This window comes from Mus musculus, chromosome 10 (assembly GCF_000001635.26).
Source record: "Mus musculus strain C57BL/6J chromosome 10, GRCm38.p6 C57BL/6J".
NCBI classification, from domain to species: domain Eukaryota; kingdom Metazoa; phylum Chordata; class Mammalia; order Rodentia; family Muridae; genus Mus; species Mus musculus.
The window spans coordinates 68263324-68280844 of record NC_000076.6 but is presented as its reverse complement, the minus strand read 5'-3'; the positions used below and the strand labels follow the sequence as shown (position 1 = coordinate 68280844).

The 17521-nt window shown below is 43.4% G+C and overlaps 1 protein-coding gene across 5 annotated transcripts in view; it reads left to right on the top strand.

Moving 5' to 3' along the window:
* Positions 1 to 1489: 1489 nt before the first annotated feature.
* Arid5b (AT rich interactive domain 5B (MRF1-like)) overlaps positions 1490 to 17521 on the top strand; it is a 186833-nt gene continuing 170801 nt past the window's right edge. For 2 of the 5 annotated variants that reach the window (XM_006514130.3, XM_006514129.3), the window contains exon 1: positions 2822 to 4093. In XM_006514130.3, coding sequence (XP_006514193.1) covers positions 3740 to 4093 — 354 coding nt within the window. In that variant the 5' untranslated portion in view covers positions 2822 to 3739. Of the gene's footprint in view, positions 2156 to 2660; positions 4094 to 17521 lie in introns of those variants that run through there. The other 3 variants (XM_030245281.1, XM_030245282.1, NM_023598.2) reach the window with 3 other exon arrangements.

Below are 17521 nucleotides of genomic sequence, written 5' to 3'. Positions count from 1 at the left end.
TAATGCAAAAGATGGAAGACTGTAAATTGGTACACTGTCCTCCCCCACGGTGCAGAGTTGGAATATTACTTTAAATTATTAAAATAGCTTTTCGACAGCTTCCAGAATACGGGCTTTTTGGCATGGGCTTTTATTACTTATTGTAATTGGAGGATCTGCCATTTTCTTTCGTTTATCTCTGTGTATATAGAAACAAGATACATCTTGCCTTTTTTATGACTTCTCCATGTTCTGAATCAAAAAAATGTGTTTTAGATAATGTTAAGCGCCCTAATTCTTACTGCAGCGGAGGCAGACGTTATGGAAAAAAAGCGTCAAAACACACACAGAGGGTCCTTCCACCGCCAGATCACCGAAGATGAGGCGTTTGTGCTCTGCTGGGTGTATTAACTTCAGCCATGTGAATATAATTTTCATTAAAGTAATCCTGTCTCAACTCGATGCTGCGGGTAGAGGTGAAACGTTGCGAAAGCGTTAAAAATAGCTTGCTAGTAATTTCAACATCCTGTAATTTTATCGCGGATCGAGTTTCAACTGTCGTACTATACAAACCTTATCCCCCATATAGTACATGTTTACTTTTTTAGCCTGCCAGACCCACTCTGGAAAGATTGGTGCCAATATAATAAAATCGCTGGGGGGTTGGGGAGGGGTGCTGGAAAGAGTGGGAGGAGAGCCGGGAAGGGGTGGAGGAAGCGAGTACACCATTTTACATCAATGCTGCGAAAATGCAAGCGAGCCAGGCGGAGGACCGGCAGCTGGGTCGCAGCGAGCGAGGGTTTTGCAGTCCCTGCCTGTTCCTTGTTCTGTGGCTCTTAAGTTTCTCTGTTTGCATAATAGCCGTGCATGCAAACCGCGCAATGCTCCAGGGCTCCAGAACAATAAATATACACATTTAAAACCTTTATTGTCTTACGTTGTGTTAACCACCCCCCACCTCCGTTTCCAACAGCTTAATTTCTGATGGTATTTAACTAGTTTGCAAATGGATTATTTTTTTCAGTTTCAAACTATTACCGAGAAAGCTCCCCCTCCCTTTTGGGAGGAGGGGGGCACGGGAAGGATTGGGGGTGGGGTAGAAGTCGGTATATTATTCCTGTAGCGCCGGGTTATATAAACACATTATCATTTGAGAGAGCCCTTGGCGTCCATCAGCATTGTAAACACGTACGAGTGTATATACTTCAAAATTAAAGAATGCACACGCAGAACCCAGAGCCCGAATTCATATTCCGAGCAGACTCGCGGCTCGCATGTATTGATTTATCATGCATGGTTTATTGTTCCTCTCCCTAAATGTAGTTGCTGTCCGTTCAATATTGTTGCAAAATCACGAGACGTGTGTGTACTGCTCACTTGTCTTTCTGCTCTTCTTCTTCCTTTTTTTCCCCCCTGCTGAGTATTTTTTTTTTGCGAAGCGAACAAATGCATTAATATTTATATGTTTATATAATCGATAACCCACTTTTCCCTTCCGTGTAAATAGGCATCAGAAGATAATTTAACAGATTAGTTCTCTCAAACATGGCAGTGAGGAAACGTAATTTAACTATCAAACAAATCTACATGTCTAATAACAGCAAATCTGCTAAGGAGCATTAGAAAGAGGAGCGGCGCCCCGGAATCTCTGCAGGAAATGTTCTTTATATTAGACATATACAAGCAGGTCCTGTCAGATGCACAACGCAGCTCGAGAGACTTGGTCTGCTCCAAAAATCTCAACCGACGTTACCCACAGACACGAGGAACTGAGAAGAGAAAGATACCCTCATTACTTGGTTTTAGGATGGGTTTCAATTTTTTTTTACATCTTCCTGTCTGCTTTTTGCCTTGATCCATTCTCTTCCCGCCGAGGTCGGACTTAGCCCTTCTCCCTATTTCGAATTTGATCAACCCATCTTTGGCAGCAAACCCACATCTTTTTTACAGGAGATGAAAATTGAGTCTTCGAGGAAATATTAGGATATATTTTCAATCATTTTGGTGCTGAGGGGGAGGCTAGAGCTTAGTTTTATATTGAGACATCACGCCGGCTGCAAGCAGAGAATGCTTTCCCCTGCCAGGACCTGATGCAATCCATTCAAGCCAACAAGTTTGGAGAGAATGTTGAGTTCAATCAATTCAGAACGTCGAGATGGAGCCCAACTCACTCCAGGTATTTCGCTCTCCTCCGCTCCTGCGGTCCCGGCGCCCCCCGGCACCCCCCAGCCCCCCAGCTCACCCACCCCCTCACACCCCCTCACACCCCCCACAAACTTTTTACCAAACTTTTACCCTCTGCATCCCCCCAAAATCATTTTTATTGTTTTTTTTAAAAATCCCTGCGCTGATCATACCTACATAATGTAATTTTATCGCCTCATATGGGGAACTGGGGAGGGGTGGTGGGGACCCGGAGGGCTTTTTTTTTCTTTTCTTTTCTTTCTTTCTTTCTTTTCTTTTCTTTTTCTTTCTTTCTTTTTTTTTTTTTAAGGGAGGCAGAAAATTAGTGGGTTTTGTAATATTTTTTCACCCAGCGTTCTATCTGTGGGCCGGTCTGTATTGAGAGTCTTGTGTGTTAATGTGCCTGGGAATAGATATTTGTGCTTGATGGCTACATTATTTACGTGGTGCTTTTTTTTTTCTCTCTCTCTCTCTCCCTCTCTCTCCCCCTCCTGCAGTGGGTCGGCTCACCGTGTGGCTTGCACGGACCTTATATTTTTTATAAGGCTTTTCAATTCCACCTTGAAGGCAAACCAAGAATCTTGTCCCTTGGCGACTTTTTCTTTGTAAGATGTACGCCAAAGGATCCGATTTGCATAGCGGAGCTCCAGCTGTTGTGGGAAGAAAGGACCAGCCGGCAACTTTTATCCAGCTCGAAACTTTATTTCCTCCCCGAAGACACTCCCCAGGGCAGAAATAGCGACCATGGCGAGGTGGTAAACCTATCTCTCCCTCTCTTCCTTCTTTATTATCTACCCCCCCCCTCCAGTAATGCGTATTATAAGGCAAGCTTGAAAATACTGTATTCAGTTCTGCGGTGAGCAGGATCCGCTCGTTTTTTAAAGGGGTAGCGCCACTAACTGGGGCTGGAGTATTTTACCATTGTCAGAGTTTGGCTGTCAGCTTTACAAAGACCGTCCAACTGCTGATTTTAGTCAAGATCAAATAACTTGTCAAGAAGGGTTTTGTTCCAGGGTGTGTGTGTGTGTGTGTGTGTGTGTGTGTGTGTGTGTGTGTGTGTTCGTTTAGCTACCTCTTCTTGAAGATTAATATCTCATGCTTTAATATACATATTTTAATGTACATATTTTTTGCTTTTTAATTTTTTTAATTTTTTTACTTCATGCCTGGCTCCTGGGCTGGGTAGCTTTCTTTTAGTGGGTTTTGATATTGTTCACGTTTTTTTTTTTTCTTTTAAGTATTTGATATGTTTAAGAGGGCGGAAATTACGAAACGGAGGCAGAATGAGATCAAAAGCAATTGAGTTGGCAAAGGCGTGTTGACTGAAGTGATAAATGACAGGTACTGGGATAATACATTCAAATAACTTGCGCATCTGCCCGGGCGGATTTCAAAGCGGTCGTGTAACCGGCACAAACACGTTCGGCATTAAGAACTATCTCGCGCCCACTCCCCCTCCTCCCGGAGCCATTTGATGTTCTGGTTTCCAGTGACTCCACGCGAAGTGGACGTCTTCCAGTAGGGTGTGGGGCTGGGTGCAGGGGCCTCTGCGGTGAGGTGCGAGTCTGTGCGCGGGATGGACGCGGGGAGGACCCTGCGGCGCCGCCACCAGGCCACCTCCCTCGGGCTCTGTCACTGCGGGTGTGACCGCACCTCTATGGGCTCCCCGGGTCCGAGGGCCGAGCTTGGTGGAGTGATCGTTACCCCCCTACACACACACACTCACACACACACACACACACACACACACACACACACACACACACACACACACACGGGAACTATTTTGGGGAGTCTGCGCCCAGGGCGCGGTGGGAGGGAGGGCGCACGGCCCCCTGGCCAGGCTTTGTGTCTCCCGAGACAGAGCAGGGTGATCAGACTGAGACTTTTGAGGGCAGCTAGCTCGGCGCCAGGCTCGCGAGCTTTCGAGGTAGGTCTGTTGTTAAATGAATGGTTCGGTGCTGAACTCCTCCGGGGCCCTGGAGCTGCCAGCCCAGGCAGAAATTCCTGGAGCTGATGGAGTTGATTGCACTTTTGGCCTTGCTAGCTCACTCCCTCTCCCCCGGATCGAATTACCCCTCAGTGGTCCGCGGCTGGTTAATTAAGGGAGTTCGTCAGAACCTCGGCCCAGGAATCTGCCTTTTCGGAAATAAGCTCCGCCCTCCTCCCGGCACACACCCCTCCCCCGCCCTCCCCGAAAAGCCTAGGGTGTAAGCATTCGGCTTTCCGGGCTCCGCCTGCAGCCTGACTAAGGTGGTGTGTGGATGCAGAGTGGGACCCCTGCAGCCCACCAACAGGTTGAGCGCCTTCCTCCCCACCCCCCTGGGCTCAAGCCCCTCCCCCGACCCAACTTTGCTGCGCAGCTGTCTTCCTTCTCTCCCTCCCCCTTCCTGATTTCTTATTATTTGCTTTTCAAATTTATTACTTCAACATGGCCTGTGATCTGGAGAAGGGAAGGATTAAATATCCAGAAAAGAGCTGGTGCCTAACAGACTTCGGACTAAACCCAGGAGGAAATCATTCAGTGTTTTATGGGATATTTGTGGTCACTCTTTTTTTTTTTAATTGAAATTGGAATATTTGTTTAAAAGACCCCGAGTTGACCCCACTAGGTCCTCTTTAATTTCTGTTGATGTAACTAAACGGCAAATTCTGATTTAAGAATAAAATCCACAGACGATCCCATCTGTCTGTCAGAACTGTTGACAATGAATAGATACGTTTTTTAAACACACGATCTCTTTTTAATTGTTCCTTATGGGGAGTTGTAATGATCTAGGCATTTCGTATCTACTGTATGAGCCATACCTCAGAAAATTAATCTTGCCATTTAAAAGTAAACTCTAGGGGGTTTGTGGAGAGAGGGCGGCTCTATTTATAATCCTCAGCTGCTTATACATAGTCTAATATTATGCATGATTTGTTTTTTAATGTTAACACGGCTGGTAATTAGCTGTATGATTATACTTGTATATTTCATTAGGACTTCGGCTGATGTCATTGTGAGTTATTCAGCCATATTAAAACAATTTTCAATTGAGATAATGACACGCCTCAAAATTATGCAAATGGAAGCTGCATTGTGCAAAATAATTATGACAAATGGAAAGCAGGTAGAAAGTTTCCCGGTGCAGGATCGGTTTTCCACCCGGGTGATGTCATTTCCCCCCTGGCCTAAGTCAGACGTTAGCAGAACAGCAGCAGCCAGGCTCCTGGGGAGGAGAGTCACAGACCAGCATTTACTGCAGGCGCCTTGAGGGGGCAACAGGGCCTCTCATTAAGAAATTTGCTTTGTTTTCGCCTACTCGATTAACTTGTTTATATACATTGAAATGGTTTTTATTATTGATTTTAAATAGTTTTGAGGGATGCCTTTGCCGTTGCTAAATGCAGGGGAATGTTTTCTTGGTGTTCAAGAACATTTCATCAGCCAGCAGAGTTTATTTTAAGTAACCAAATGGAGGTTAATAATTTCCTGATTGAGCTGACATCGGCACCTATCTGGGAAGGACGACCAGGATTCTGGGTACTCTCTATTGAAAAGAGACGTTCTGCCTTTTTCTGATTTCTTGAAATGGGAAGACGTCAGTTCTAAAAGCAGGAACATGATCATTGTGCGAGTTTAGAAATAGCGTCCCTGTGTGGTTCGCTGTGATTTGCAGCAGATTTTTTTTTTTTAATTCCACATGGATCTTTGCAGTCAATGCAGGAGACTGGGTGGTACAGGATTGTGCCTACCCATTTTATAGATGGGGACAAGAACATGCCAAAGTCATGTTGCCTGTCAAGTGTGGCCAGTGTCACCCAGTCCTTCCTAAACTTTCAGCTTGCCTCCTTCAGTAAAAATCTATTACTGAAATATGAAAACACATCATAGTAGATTCTAGAAGCATGCACCATTAAAGGCAGTCCCTTGATCATTTTCAAACGAGGCTACTCAATCAACTCCCAAAGGAGATATTCAGGGTTAGAAGATTTTATTCTATGTAGTTCAAATAATCCTAACTGAAGCTATAGAGCAAAAATATTTTCATAGTTATTAATAATTAGCTATCGATTGGTTTCCAGGGTGATGGTGACATCAGACATTGCCAGTGCTGGTAACCTGAAGTGAGGAAAGGCACTTGCAAAAGAGGTACACTGGAGGCTGAGGTGGCTCAGTGGATGAAGCATCTACTGGGCAAGCATAAGGAACAGAGTTCAAATCCTCAGAGCCTCATAAACTGGAAGCAGGAACCCTAGCTTGAGATAGTACGCAGCAGTGAACAGCACCTTAGACAAGGTAGATGTTAAGAACTAACCCTTGAGGTTGTCTCTTGGTTTCCACAAGCATGCTGTGGTGCACTAGTATGCCATACATCCAAATGCACCTCTCTCTCTCTCTCTCTCTCTCTCTCTCTCTCTCTCTCTCTCTCTCTCTCTCTCTCTCTTTCTCTCTCCCTCTCACACTCACACTCACACACATGGGGGGGGGGGAGAAAGAGAGAAAGTGAGAAAGAGAGAGAGAAGAGGCACATTTTTATTCTACAACTTAGCCTCAGTTTGACCTTAGATAACTATAAGAATCTGAGCCTCAGTTTCTTCTCCCAGAAAATGGGAATAATACTAAGAACTGAAAAATTTGGGGGAAAATCAAGACACATTATAATAGGGGAAAGCGCTTTAGATATTTTAAAATTCTTAAAATGAGAAGGACTCAGGGTAAGAATATTATGAACTTTTTTTAAATTTTATAAACAATGGCAAATCATAGTAACATTTATGTGGATTTCGTTGGATCTAATGATGATCCTGTCTTAAGTCAGCATGGGAGGAAAGAGCAAGACACGGGCAAGGAGGTAGTGTCCATGGTAACCACCCTTGATTGGCACATGTGAGCAGTAGCTCTTCAGGGAAGGACATGGCAATGTAGGTGGGTAACTGGTCCTGTTACTGGGTAACCTCTAATCATGCTTATTCTCAAACTGCTGAGTACTTAATCTATTGGCGGTTGGCTTTCCAAATGCATGCATGTGCAGGCTTGGGTTTTTACATGAAGGTTTGTTGATGGCCTGGAACTAGGAATGGGGAAGGTTAAGCTAATGATGTCATTGAGTCAAGACCAAGCACGCCTGGGTGTTTTAGACTCCAGCTTGCTTTCAGGATTTCTAACAGTCTATAGTTGTCATCATCCAGGATACACTGAAAGTCGTGGTCCATTTAGAAACTGCTTCAGAGATGCTCTACTGAGAGCCGCATAGCACAGTTGGAATTGGAGCCAAGACTTTGAAGACTTTCAACAGTCTCGCTCAAATGATATAACCGTGGAGAATTTCTCAAGCATTCTGTGTCTCGCTATTTTTATCCATATATGGGCATGTGGTATCGACTTCCTGGGATTGTTTTATGGACTAAATGAGCTATTATATGGTGGAAAGGTACTCAGTGGATAGATAAATAGTGATTGTCTGTAATCGTTACCATGAATATTGGTATGTGCTTTTCTCATTGGAATTTGAGTCCTCCTGGCAACTCCTGGGTTACTTTGCTACAAATCCCTCCCTGGTGGTTCTGGTTCCTTCCACTGGGGCTGTTTTTTCTACGTGTGTTGAGCTCAGCTGTGTCATCACAACAGAATATTTCTTAAGAATTTTTATTTTGCTACTGAAAAATGTTACTGACTGGACTGGCAACATTTTTCAAAGGATTACCTGATTTGATCATACCTGGGGCAGGCAGATGTGTTCTGGAATCTAGATGGTCTGCCTTGGGCTGTCTTTGTTTTTGCAAAGCCCTTAAGGTGATTGTAGAGATCTCTGAGTCTCCTTGACTTACCTTGCTGTCCTTAAATGGTGCTCTGCCTTGCCCAAGACTCAATTTTTTCATTTGTATAATGGAATTGCTGATCTTGAATCTACTGAGGAAATCAGAGATGATGATTTAAAAAAAAAAAAAAAAGCCGGGCGTGGTGGCACACGCCTTTAATCCCAGCACTTGGGAGGCAGAGGCAGGCAGATTTCTGAGTTCGAGGCCAGCCTGGTCTACCGAGTGAGTTCCAGGACAGCCAGGACTACACAGAGAAACCCTCTCAAAAAAACAAACAACAAAACAAAACAAAACAAAACAAAAAAACCAAAAAACCAAAAAACAAAACCAAAAACCAAAAACCAAAAACCAAAAACCAAAAACCAAAACAAAGAGGGGACCAACCAGCACAGGACTTAGAAAAACTCAGTCTCTGCTGGTAGTGACTATTTTCATCTAGAATCAGGACCCATGGGAACTTAACCACCAATGGCTGTAGTTACTCTGGCTACTGTCTATTCCTAGTCATTCATTTTTTTTTTTAAACTAAATGAAGGGACATCTCTAACCATGTACAGAACAAGAACTAAAGTGTTGCGCAGAGACCACTCAACTGGTCTGTGCTAAGGGTCGGCTAGCTAAAACTTGAAGGCTGAATATGGCCCACTGATAGTTTATAAATAAAGTTTTATTGGGACGTAGCCAAAGTCATTTATTTATATAGTATTTGAAACTCTTTGATTAGAACAACACAGCTAGTACTTTTGATGGTTACCATATGATTGACACAGTAGATATATTTGTTGTCTGGCCTGATTATTTATGGAAAAAGTCTGCTGACCTCTGGCCCATAAGGTTGATGTGGAAGATGGAACATTTCTATTCTTCAGTTCCTCAGTGTTGGGAATCGAGCTCAAGAAGTTACACTTGTTTAGCTGATGCTCTTCCTATGAGCTATTTCCCCAGATCCTAGTCCTCTTTCCTACTTGGCTCCAAACAAGATGTCATATTATAGACATAATTAATATCAGTATAATGTCCTTATCACTTACAGGCATGCACATGTATTAATGTTGAGTCTAGGACATTCATTTTTGTGAATAAATAAAATTTACATTGAAGTATATTTTGAATGGCTGAGATCCAAGCTCCAGGCAATATAGGTATTGTCTGGATTGTGTTCATCAAAGACAACCTACTTGTTGAGGGTTAACCTTGTAGGCAGTAAAGAGATGACTGGAAAGCACTTGGCAGGCTGGCCCTTTTTCTCCAGAAGCTGACCAATCTTTTTTTTTTTTTTTTTTTGGTTTTTTGAGACAGGGTTTCTCTGTGTAGTCCTGGCTGTCCTGAAACTCGCTCTGTAGACCAGGCTGGCCTCGAACTCAGAAATCCGCCTGCCTCTGCCTCCCAAGTGCTGGGACTAAAGGCGTGTGCCACCACACCCTGCGAAGCTGACCAATCTTAATAAAAAGACAAGGTCAATATGCTCAAAGATGTACACACAGTCACAATCGGAGATGTATCACATGAGTAAACTTGAAAACCTGTCATCTATGTATCCTAGTGTGTACTGAGCCCTTAAACACAGTGGAGGTGAAAGGGAAACGCCCCTTTCGGGGACCTCACAGACTATCCCACCCTGACTGACAGATACTGGTCAACAAAATATCATCAGATTTTCCAGCTGTGAAAGAGCTAAGATCTCTCTGGATGTTTCATGACCTTTCTAGAAAAGTAGAAAACAAGGTCTTCATCTTCAGAGTCTTATTTGCCCGACACACATTTCCAGAGTACCTACTGTGTGCTAGAGCTGCATACCCATTTATATAGAACACCCACTGTGTGCTGACGGCATGAATCCCCATCTCAGGAGCCTATGAGTTAGTGGTGCTTTGCATCTTACTTTAGCTTGGCCCATCTCAGGGTTCTCTCCTTTTGCACCGTAATCTAGTTTATCAGGAGTCTCCTCTTCTTTGAAGTTCACTGAGTTCAGAACAACTGAGCATCATATCAAAACATTATGGGGGTGCTGAAAAGATATCTCAGTCATTTCAGATCGTATGTTTATCTTACAAAAACTGAGCCACCTGTAACTCCAAACTAGGAGCTCTGTAACCCTCTTCTGGCCCCCAAGAGCACCACACACTCACTCACTCGTATTTGCATATATAAACACACACAGACACCTAATTTAAACTTCAGAAAAAATATTTTTGACATACCTTTTGGAAGGCTGGAGAAATGGTTTAGCCGTTCAGAGTGCTTACTCTTCTTGCAGCTAACCTGGGTTTGATTCCCAGTACCCAAGTCAGATGGCTCACCAACTGTATGTGACTCCCGCTGTCAGGGATCTGATACCCTCTTCTAACCTCGGTGGGCTCCTGCACACATGTGATGTCCATGCACTCACACACACACACACACACACACACACACACACACACACACCAAATAACAAAGTAAATCTTTTTTTTTAAATACCTTTTTTTTTTTTTTTTTTGGCCAGCAGCCTGTCTTCATTCACCGTGGCCAGTTGGTTGGTCACTAATTTGTTAGGTTACCTCAGAACCCCATCTCACACTTTCTTCTTTGCTACTAAAACCCATATCACCCCAATGGATGCCAAAATACGTGAACGGATGTTTGTCCAAAGAAAAAAGCCAATGATTTAGACCGAGGGTTCAGCCTGGAGCCGCCATGATGGTCTATCCGGGTACCTTTTTGATCTGCAACACTCAGCTTGTTGAAATTAGGGACTTTGTAGTGACAAACTGAAACCTAGACTTCTGGAGAGAAGAAGAGTCAAGCCGCAACTCAGTCATGTTGGCAGTTCACAAAAGATAGCACTCTTCTCAGACGAATGACCTTAACCAAGGTTTAATAGTGACTCCGTACTGAAGGCAATTAAAACCTCTCTTGACATTTAAACGGTCAGGCCCATACTCAGGAAATGTTATTTTTTATGAAGTACAAGAGTCCACGCATGTAAATACTTGGTTATTAATTATTAATAAAGCATGCCGTTGCTCATAGTGGCATCTGGTAACACACAACTCGGGCTCATTTATCAAAGTCTCGTTTTACCCGATATCCAGCATATAATTGCTTGAATCAAATGCATTCGCTTGTCATTTTTTATAGCAGGGCAGTTGGATATTTGCCATCCTCTACTCAGAATAATATTGTAACTAATGATTCCTTGGTGGTTCTGCTTTTAAGGGTATTTAAAACAAATTTATCGATTGCTGCCTCGGAGACTCTTTCGCCTCTAAGAGATGTGGTCATGGATCCTTTGTTTCTGGAAGAATCTGTCCCCTAGTACTGTGGACTTTTTGAGGGTGTAGTGTAATCCTCACTGTGTTTCCATAGATCAGAACCTAGGCCTTGGCCCTTAGAGCATGTCCATGCAAGTCCGGGACAGTGAGCATCACACTAATGTTTCAAAATCTGTGAGTTTGGGGGGTGGCTCAGTGTGTAACAGAGAACCTGAGAGTTAAGATACCCAGCATTTATCCGGGTAAAAGGCATGCCTGTCATCCCAGTGCCAGGACAGGAAGACCCGTGTGTCCCTGGGCTTTATTGAGTAGTTACTCCAACAAATTGATGAGCTCTGGGCTCAGTAGAAGACCCCATCTCAAACAGTAGAGGATGATTGGGAAGGGCATCTGAATTCAACATCTGGCCTACACACTCACGCGTACACACACACACACACAAACACTCATATGGAGAAGTGCAAACGCCCACATGCACACGTGTATATACGCCATATAAACCCACTGAAAACCAGGCAGATAGCCATTATTGAAAAGAGGGCGCTGACGTCAGACCAATGGGATCCAGCTCACATCCGACCTGTATCCATCCACAGCCAGAAGGATGGAGACTTGACACTCTAGACTAGCATGGTAGTTTGACGGTGTGAATTTTCTATAGACTCTTTGCGACTGTATAGGTACAGTAGCCTAGATTCTCATGCACAGGATAATCATGTTCACAGAAAGCAGACAGCAGAGGCCACGTGTTGCTAGCCCGGCTGTTGACCCTCCCCCATCTTCCTTCCTCATGACTCAGGCCTGAAAAGCCACCAATCCTCTACTGTTCAATTCCAAAGCCTTGGCTTGGCTTAAACATTAAACTCTTGCCTTTGCGAATTAGGCTTTGCTTTCCACAGCCTCAAGCATGTTGAGCTACTGTGCAAGCTGGAAAATAAAAATGTTCTAATTGTGTCTTTTAAATAAGCATAGGAGTGAATTAATTACACCATATTTTGTCTTTAGTTGCTTAGTTACACAATAGCATATTCCTGAGCACCGGAGAAGATAAATTGGCTCTTTCTGTGCTGTGTGTCCCTTAATCATAATTACTGTATTGCTTCGGAGAGTGAAGCACACATAGATTTTTGCATTTTTTATTAATAGTCCGAAATATGCATATGATCTATAAAGTATATGCTGCTCAACCTGTTTTATATGCTTTTATGTAGGAAGAAGTTTTATTGTGGTTGGTAGCATTTGCATTAGTTGCTCCAAGATGTAGTTCTGGGAAATACATAATTGAAATGTTTTTGAATTGCTTTTTCTGGCCTTTTCAATCTTATTCAAAATAATATGCCTCTGGTCTCGGAGCAGTCTCTCTCATTTGATTTAGCATCTTGCTTTGCACTGCATGCAGGGCGCTGTTTTAACCCCTGCAGAGCCTAGATGAGGTGCTGTGATTTCCCTGGGTGTCATCATGTCTTGGGGGAGCAGGGCTCACACTGTAAGCGTTTCTGGGGATGAAAGGGTTTGATGGGTACCCTAGGCTACCACGGCCTGCTCTTGGTGTACTTCCTGATTTTTCATTTGGGTGTTTTAGGGCTTGAACAAGCCTGAACTGGACAACCTTGTGTGCTAGGCTTCTGGGGTCCAGTAGAATACCGTGCTGCTGTTCCTGGAACTTGGGTTTCTATCCCCACCACCCCTAACTTCCTCCAAGAAAGACAGCAAGAAGGAGGCAGCTTAATACAGTTATTGAACAATGGCTGAGCCTGGCTTAAGATCCAGATACAGGCTTGGTAAATGTATGTGAAAACTGACCCCATTGTTCTATTGTGTTTGAAAAGCAAGTAAATTATTTACAGATATTTGCTAATTAAAGCACATTTAACCAGGACAAAAGGACACAGACTAACTGGAGACAAAGAGCTGAGTGCAAATATTTCAGTCTCATAATTCTGTGTATTCTTAAGGGAGAAATGTATGTGTGTATGTATATATACAAAAATATATACACATTATATTTATATATACATATATTTTTATATATACATATAGATATGAGTGTGTGTATAATATTTATAATTTTATTTTACATTTATTTCTTTATTTTGTGAGTGATGACAGGTGGCTGTCACAAGGGGCACCTGGTGCAGGTCAGAGGTCAACTTTCAGGAGTCAATTTTCCCCTTCCACCACGTGGGTCCTGAGGATTCAACTCAGGCTGGCAGGCTTGGTAGCAAGTGTCTGGACTCGCCAACTCATCTTGCTGGCCTGAGAAATGTGTCCTAAAACTGTGTTTATAGAGGGCAGGGACAACAGAGTGTGTGTCAATGATAAGAGAGTAGAAGTCTTTCAGAGTTCTCACAGGCCCCAAGTAGAGATTCTGGGAGGTGGCAGATGGCAATCAATGTTTTGTATGGTATGTACGCATGCATCAAATTGTTACCATCTAAACCTTAAATACAGAATGTTATGTGCTAACCACAACTTAATGAATCTAGAGACATTAACCGTGAAATATATGTACGTAACATATATTTATAACATATGTACTGATACATGCCTATGTAAGTGTGGGTACATATGTATGGCTTCCGGGACTCTATGGGGAAGGCTTTTGCGCTGCAGAGGTGATTGGCCAAGTCCCTGTCCTGTTACTTGTCAGTTGGGTTCACTGTAATCTTCCTAAGGAATGTCAGATACAAGAGGTTTTGATAGAATCCTGAGTTCTCTTTGGTCCAACTTTGACTTGTTCACTGGCCGCGACTCAGCTCAGGGAACCATTTGGGAGAAAAACAATTTAGCCGTATTCTGTAGGAGAAAAATGAGTGTCCTTGTACTTTCCAAAATGCTTTTGATCTGGCTTCAATCTTGCTGTTTTGATAAGATGGCTTCCTAACTTTGGTCAACTCCAGGTTGGACCTTTCTGTTGTGTCTACAAAGGTCAGACCAATGGAAGCAGTGCATAGAAAGTGAAAGATAAGGTTCTCTCTGACTTGCCCTGCTTAAAAAGATAGATGGCTGTCCATTGGTCAGGCAGGTTCTCTGGCTCTCCTACCATCAAGAGACATTTTTGGGTTTAGACATGACTAGTCCCTGGTCTCTTGGCATTGCTGCTTGCCAGGGTTCCTTAAGACAAAGGCTCTTGTCTAATTACCCTGGACATTTTGATAGAATCTCAGGTAGCAGGAACTCTGAGACAGGGAGTCAAGTTTCCTCTACATTGTTACCACTGAAATCAAAGTTGCAACATTTCCCACAGTTTAACCATTGTGTGGCTGCAACTTGGTATTTATCTGTCAATCATACACAGTGCGGCTCATTTAATTATCCGGGATTCTTTAAGGTTTGGGGTATTTTGATACTATTTCACTACTAATAAAATTGGTGTAGTGGGGGCTAAGACAGGTGAAGTATAATGCCCAAGTTCACATAGAGGTGAGACTTAGACCAAAGGCGGAACCCTAGGGAAACCTAATTCTTCCAAAGATGAAGGCTAAGCAGTTTTATTATTTTGATGTGAATCCCTATAATATTAGGATATACTAACAAACTCCAAATATTGGGGTCTTTACTAAGCACTGACTTGGTATTTATTTGAACCTCTAGAAATCTGTAGTTATGTTGTTGACCGATTAGTACCAATTCAAGTCTATGGTAATGTCCCATGCTCTATAAGGGAATTTCAAAGTTCCTTAGACCCCCACCTGGAGTCTAGTGTCACAGGAGAGGAGTCTCAGCCTCAGGACCTCCAGGTTGTCTTCTGAATGTTGTCTAGCTACCACACACCCCACATGGGAGCATACTGGCATCTAGAGAGGACATACACAGTTCATCAAACTACCCCAAGTCCTGTGCCATGGTCAGAGTAATGGAAGAAAAATAGAGACTCCTGTGACATGGGTGACTGTCCATCTTGGAAAGGCCTGCCAAGACACTGTGGGAGAAGTCACTTCTGAACTGAAGTCTAATGAGATTTCAATGGGAAGCCTAAGATGTTTCTTCACAAGGCGAGGCAAAAACAACATTCCTGGAGGATGATGGGAAAGGACATGGCCTCATGAGTCTAGTGACCCAGTTGTCAATACAGCAGATGCCACGTGGGGACATATATGCCTAATCCAGACTCTTATCAAACATCATTTTGATGACTACATTGCCTGGCTCCGGCGGTTAACCTGAAGCCCACATATCAAAATGTGTCCCCTTGCCGCCTTCTTCTTCTTCTTCTTCTTCTTCTTCTTCTTCTTCTTCTTCTTCTTCTTCTTCTTCTTCTTCTTCTTCTTCTTCTTCTTCTTCTTCTTCTTCTTCTTCTTCTTAATAAATAAAGTTTTATTCGTACTCTAACATCCCATGATGTTTAAAAAAGTCACTTTACAGTGTTCACACTACAGCGGCCGAGAACTTATGACAGAGATTCACTGAGATTAAAATATTTGGTGCCTGAACCTTTATGGAAAAATGCTTGCCAAATCCTGGTCTAAAATACTGTTGTCTGCGTTCATCTTAAAACTGCACTGACAGCTTTAGATGCTAGTTTTTGTATACGTCCCGCAACAGTAAGTCTCTGAAGAATGCTTTCCTGTCCTCTCCCATTTGGCAAAAGGATAATTTGAGCACCTGTCTTCAGGTTTCTAAGGTCATCCATCAGGAAAATGACAAGGACTGAATGGGAACTTGAATTTTCCTGACTCCAGGGTACTGATGATGGTCTAGACTCCTTGATCTGCTCTGGTTATGAGCAGAGAAATGGCGGTATTAGAGAGGAATGTGCTAAGGACAGAAATGGCCCACAAACAGCTTCCATCTTTCCATTTTTTCACCCAAAAGCCACTTCCTCCAAGAAGCCTTCCCTGGCTGTCCAGAGGAAAGGGACCCGTGTGGAGCACACACAGGCCAGTGCAGAAACCAACCATGGAAGCTAGACACATCTAAGGAACAATATGATATTCAGTGGAGAGCTGGAACTCTAAGGCTAACTTGCTGTTTGGCTCTAAACCATTGCTCCTCAGGCCCTACCTATCATAGCCAGGAAGGAGTCGTCTCAATTTTATGAAATCTTCAATTTTGTATGAAAGGCTAGAACTCTGCGTGATGTTCATTGGCCATTCAATCTACTTTTTGACATGCTCTGTGAGCCAAGCAAAACATGACCTTAAGCCTAGCTGTGACCCATGGACTGCCACCCTGCAGTGTCTAGACCTTTAAATTATGTTGTCATATTTGGTTCATTTTCTGTAATTAAACCAGAAGGAACCTGCTGGTTTAAAGGGGGAAGCAGGAAATTGGGGGTGGGAGGATGGGTGTGAGTTGAGCATTCACCTAGATCCAAAACCATTCTTTGTAGCCGCCTTTCAGCATCCAGAGCAAAGACAGGGATACTACGGACTGTACAAAGGGAGTCTGACTTTCCCCCTCGCACCTACTCCAAGGTCACAGGAAGGGTGCGTTGATTGCGGTGTGAAGAGGAAGCTGGGTAAATGAGCTGTCGGTGGTTGGATATCCTGAAGGCATCAGGGAACAAGGAGGCTGGTGATTGAAGAACCTCTGAAAACACTAGGTTGTCTTTGGTGGGTAGAGATTTGTGATAGGCACTGTGAAAAGGAGAAGTTGAGGCAGAAGGAAAGCCACAGGCGAGAAACAGCATGACATTGCTGGGCGTGTGTTACATTTGGTCTAAGGACTTCAGTCTAATGGGTAGACTTAAAACCGGGTAGACTGAGTTTCCCAACATGTCACTGGGGCTTAAATCTGAAGCCAGTGCTGATTAATAATTCCACAAATGTGTTTTCTTCTTTGAGGTTAAAATACAAACCGGCAGTGTGGGCTCCCGGTAAGGCAGTGAATATTTACTCTGTCGGTCACTCACTGGGCTGTCCTGGCCAGCTGGCCCCATGTCTTTGGCATCTGAGTTTCTTCACTGAATTGGGTGAACGGAACTTTATTTTTATATCAAATAAAATCCACAAGGGGGTCAGAACCAAATTAGGACCTGGCTTATCCTGAGCTTGTGGTTGATATTTGGCATCGTACGCTCTGCTCTTCCTGGTCCTAATCCTAGCTTTTTGAAGTCTGCCACAGTGTTAGACAACCTGTTAGTGGCCCCTTAATAAGTAATTTATTGGTTTGAGTCACCGGGCTATTGTTTGAAAAACAATAACCAAGAAACTCATGACTTGAAATAGGCTAATCCTGGGGTTTCACCTGTCCCAAGAGACATGACAAGTGAGGTTCAAAGGTTTTGATCTGTGTTTGAGATTTCTGGACCCTGAAACAGACACGCTTAGATCCATTCTCTTCTGGCCACTTGAGGC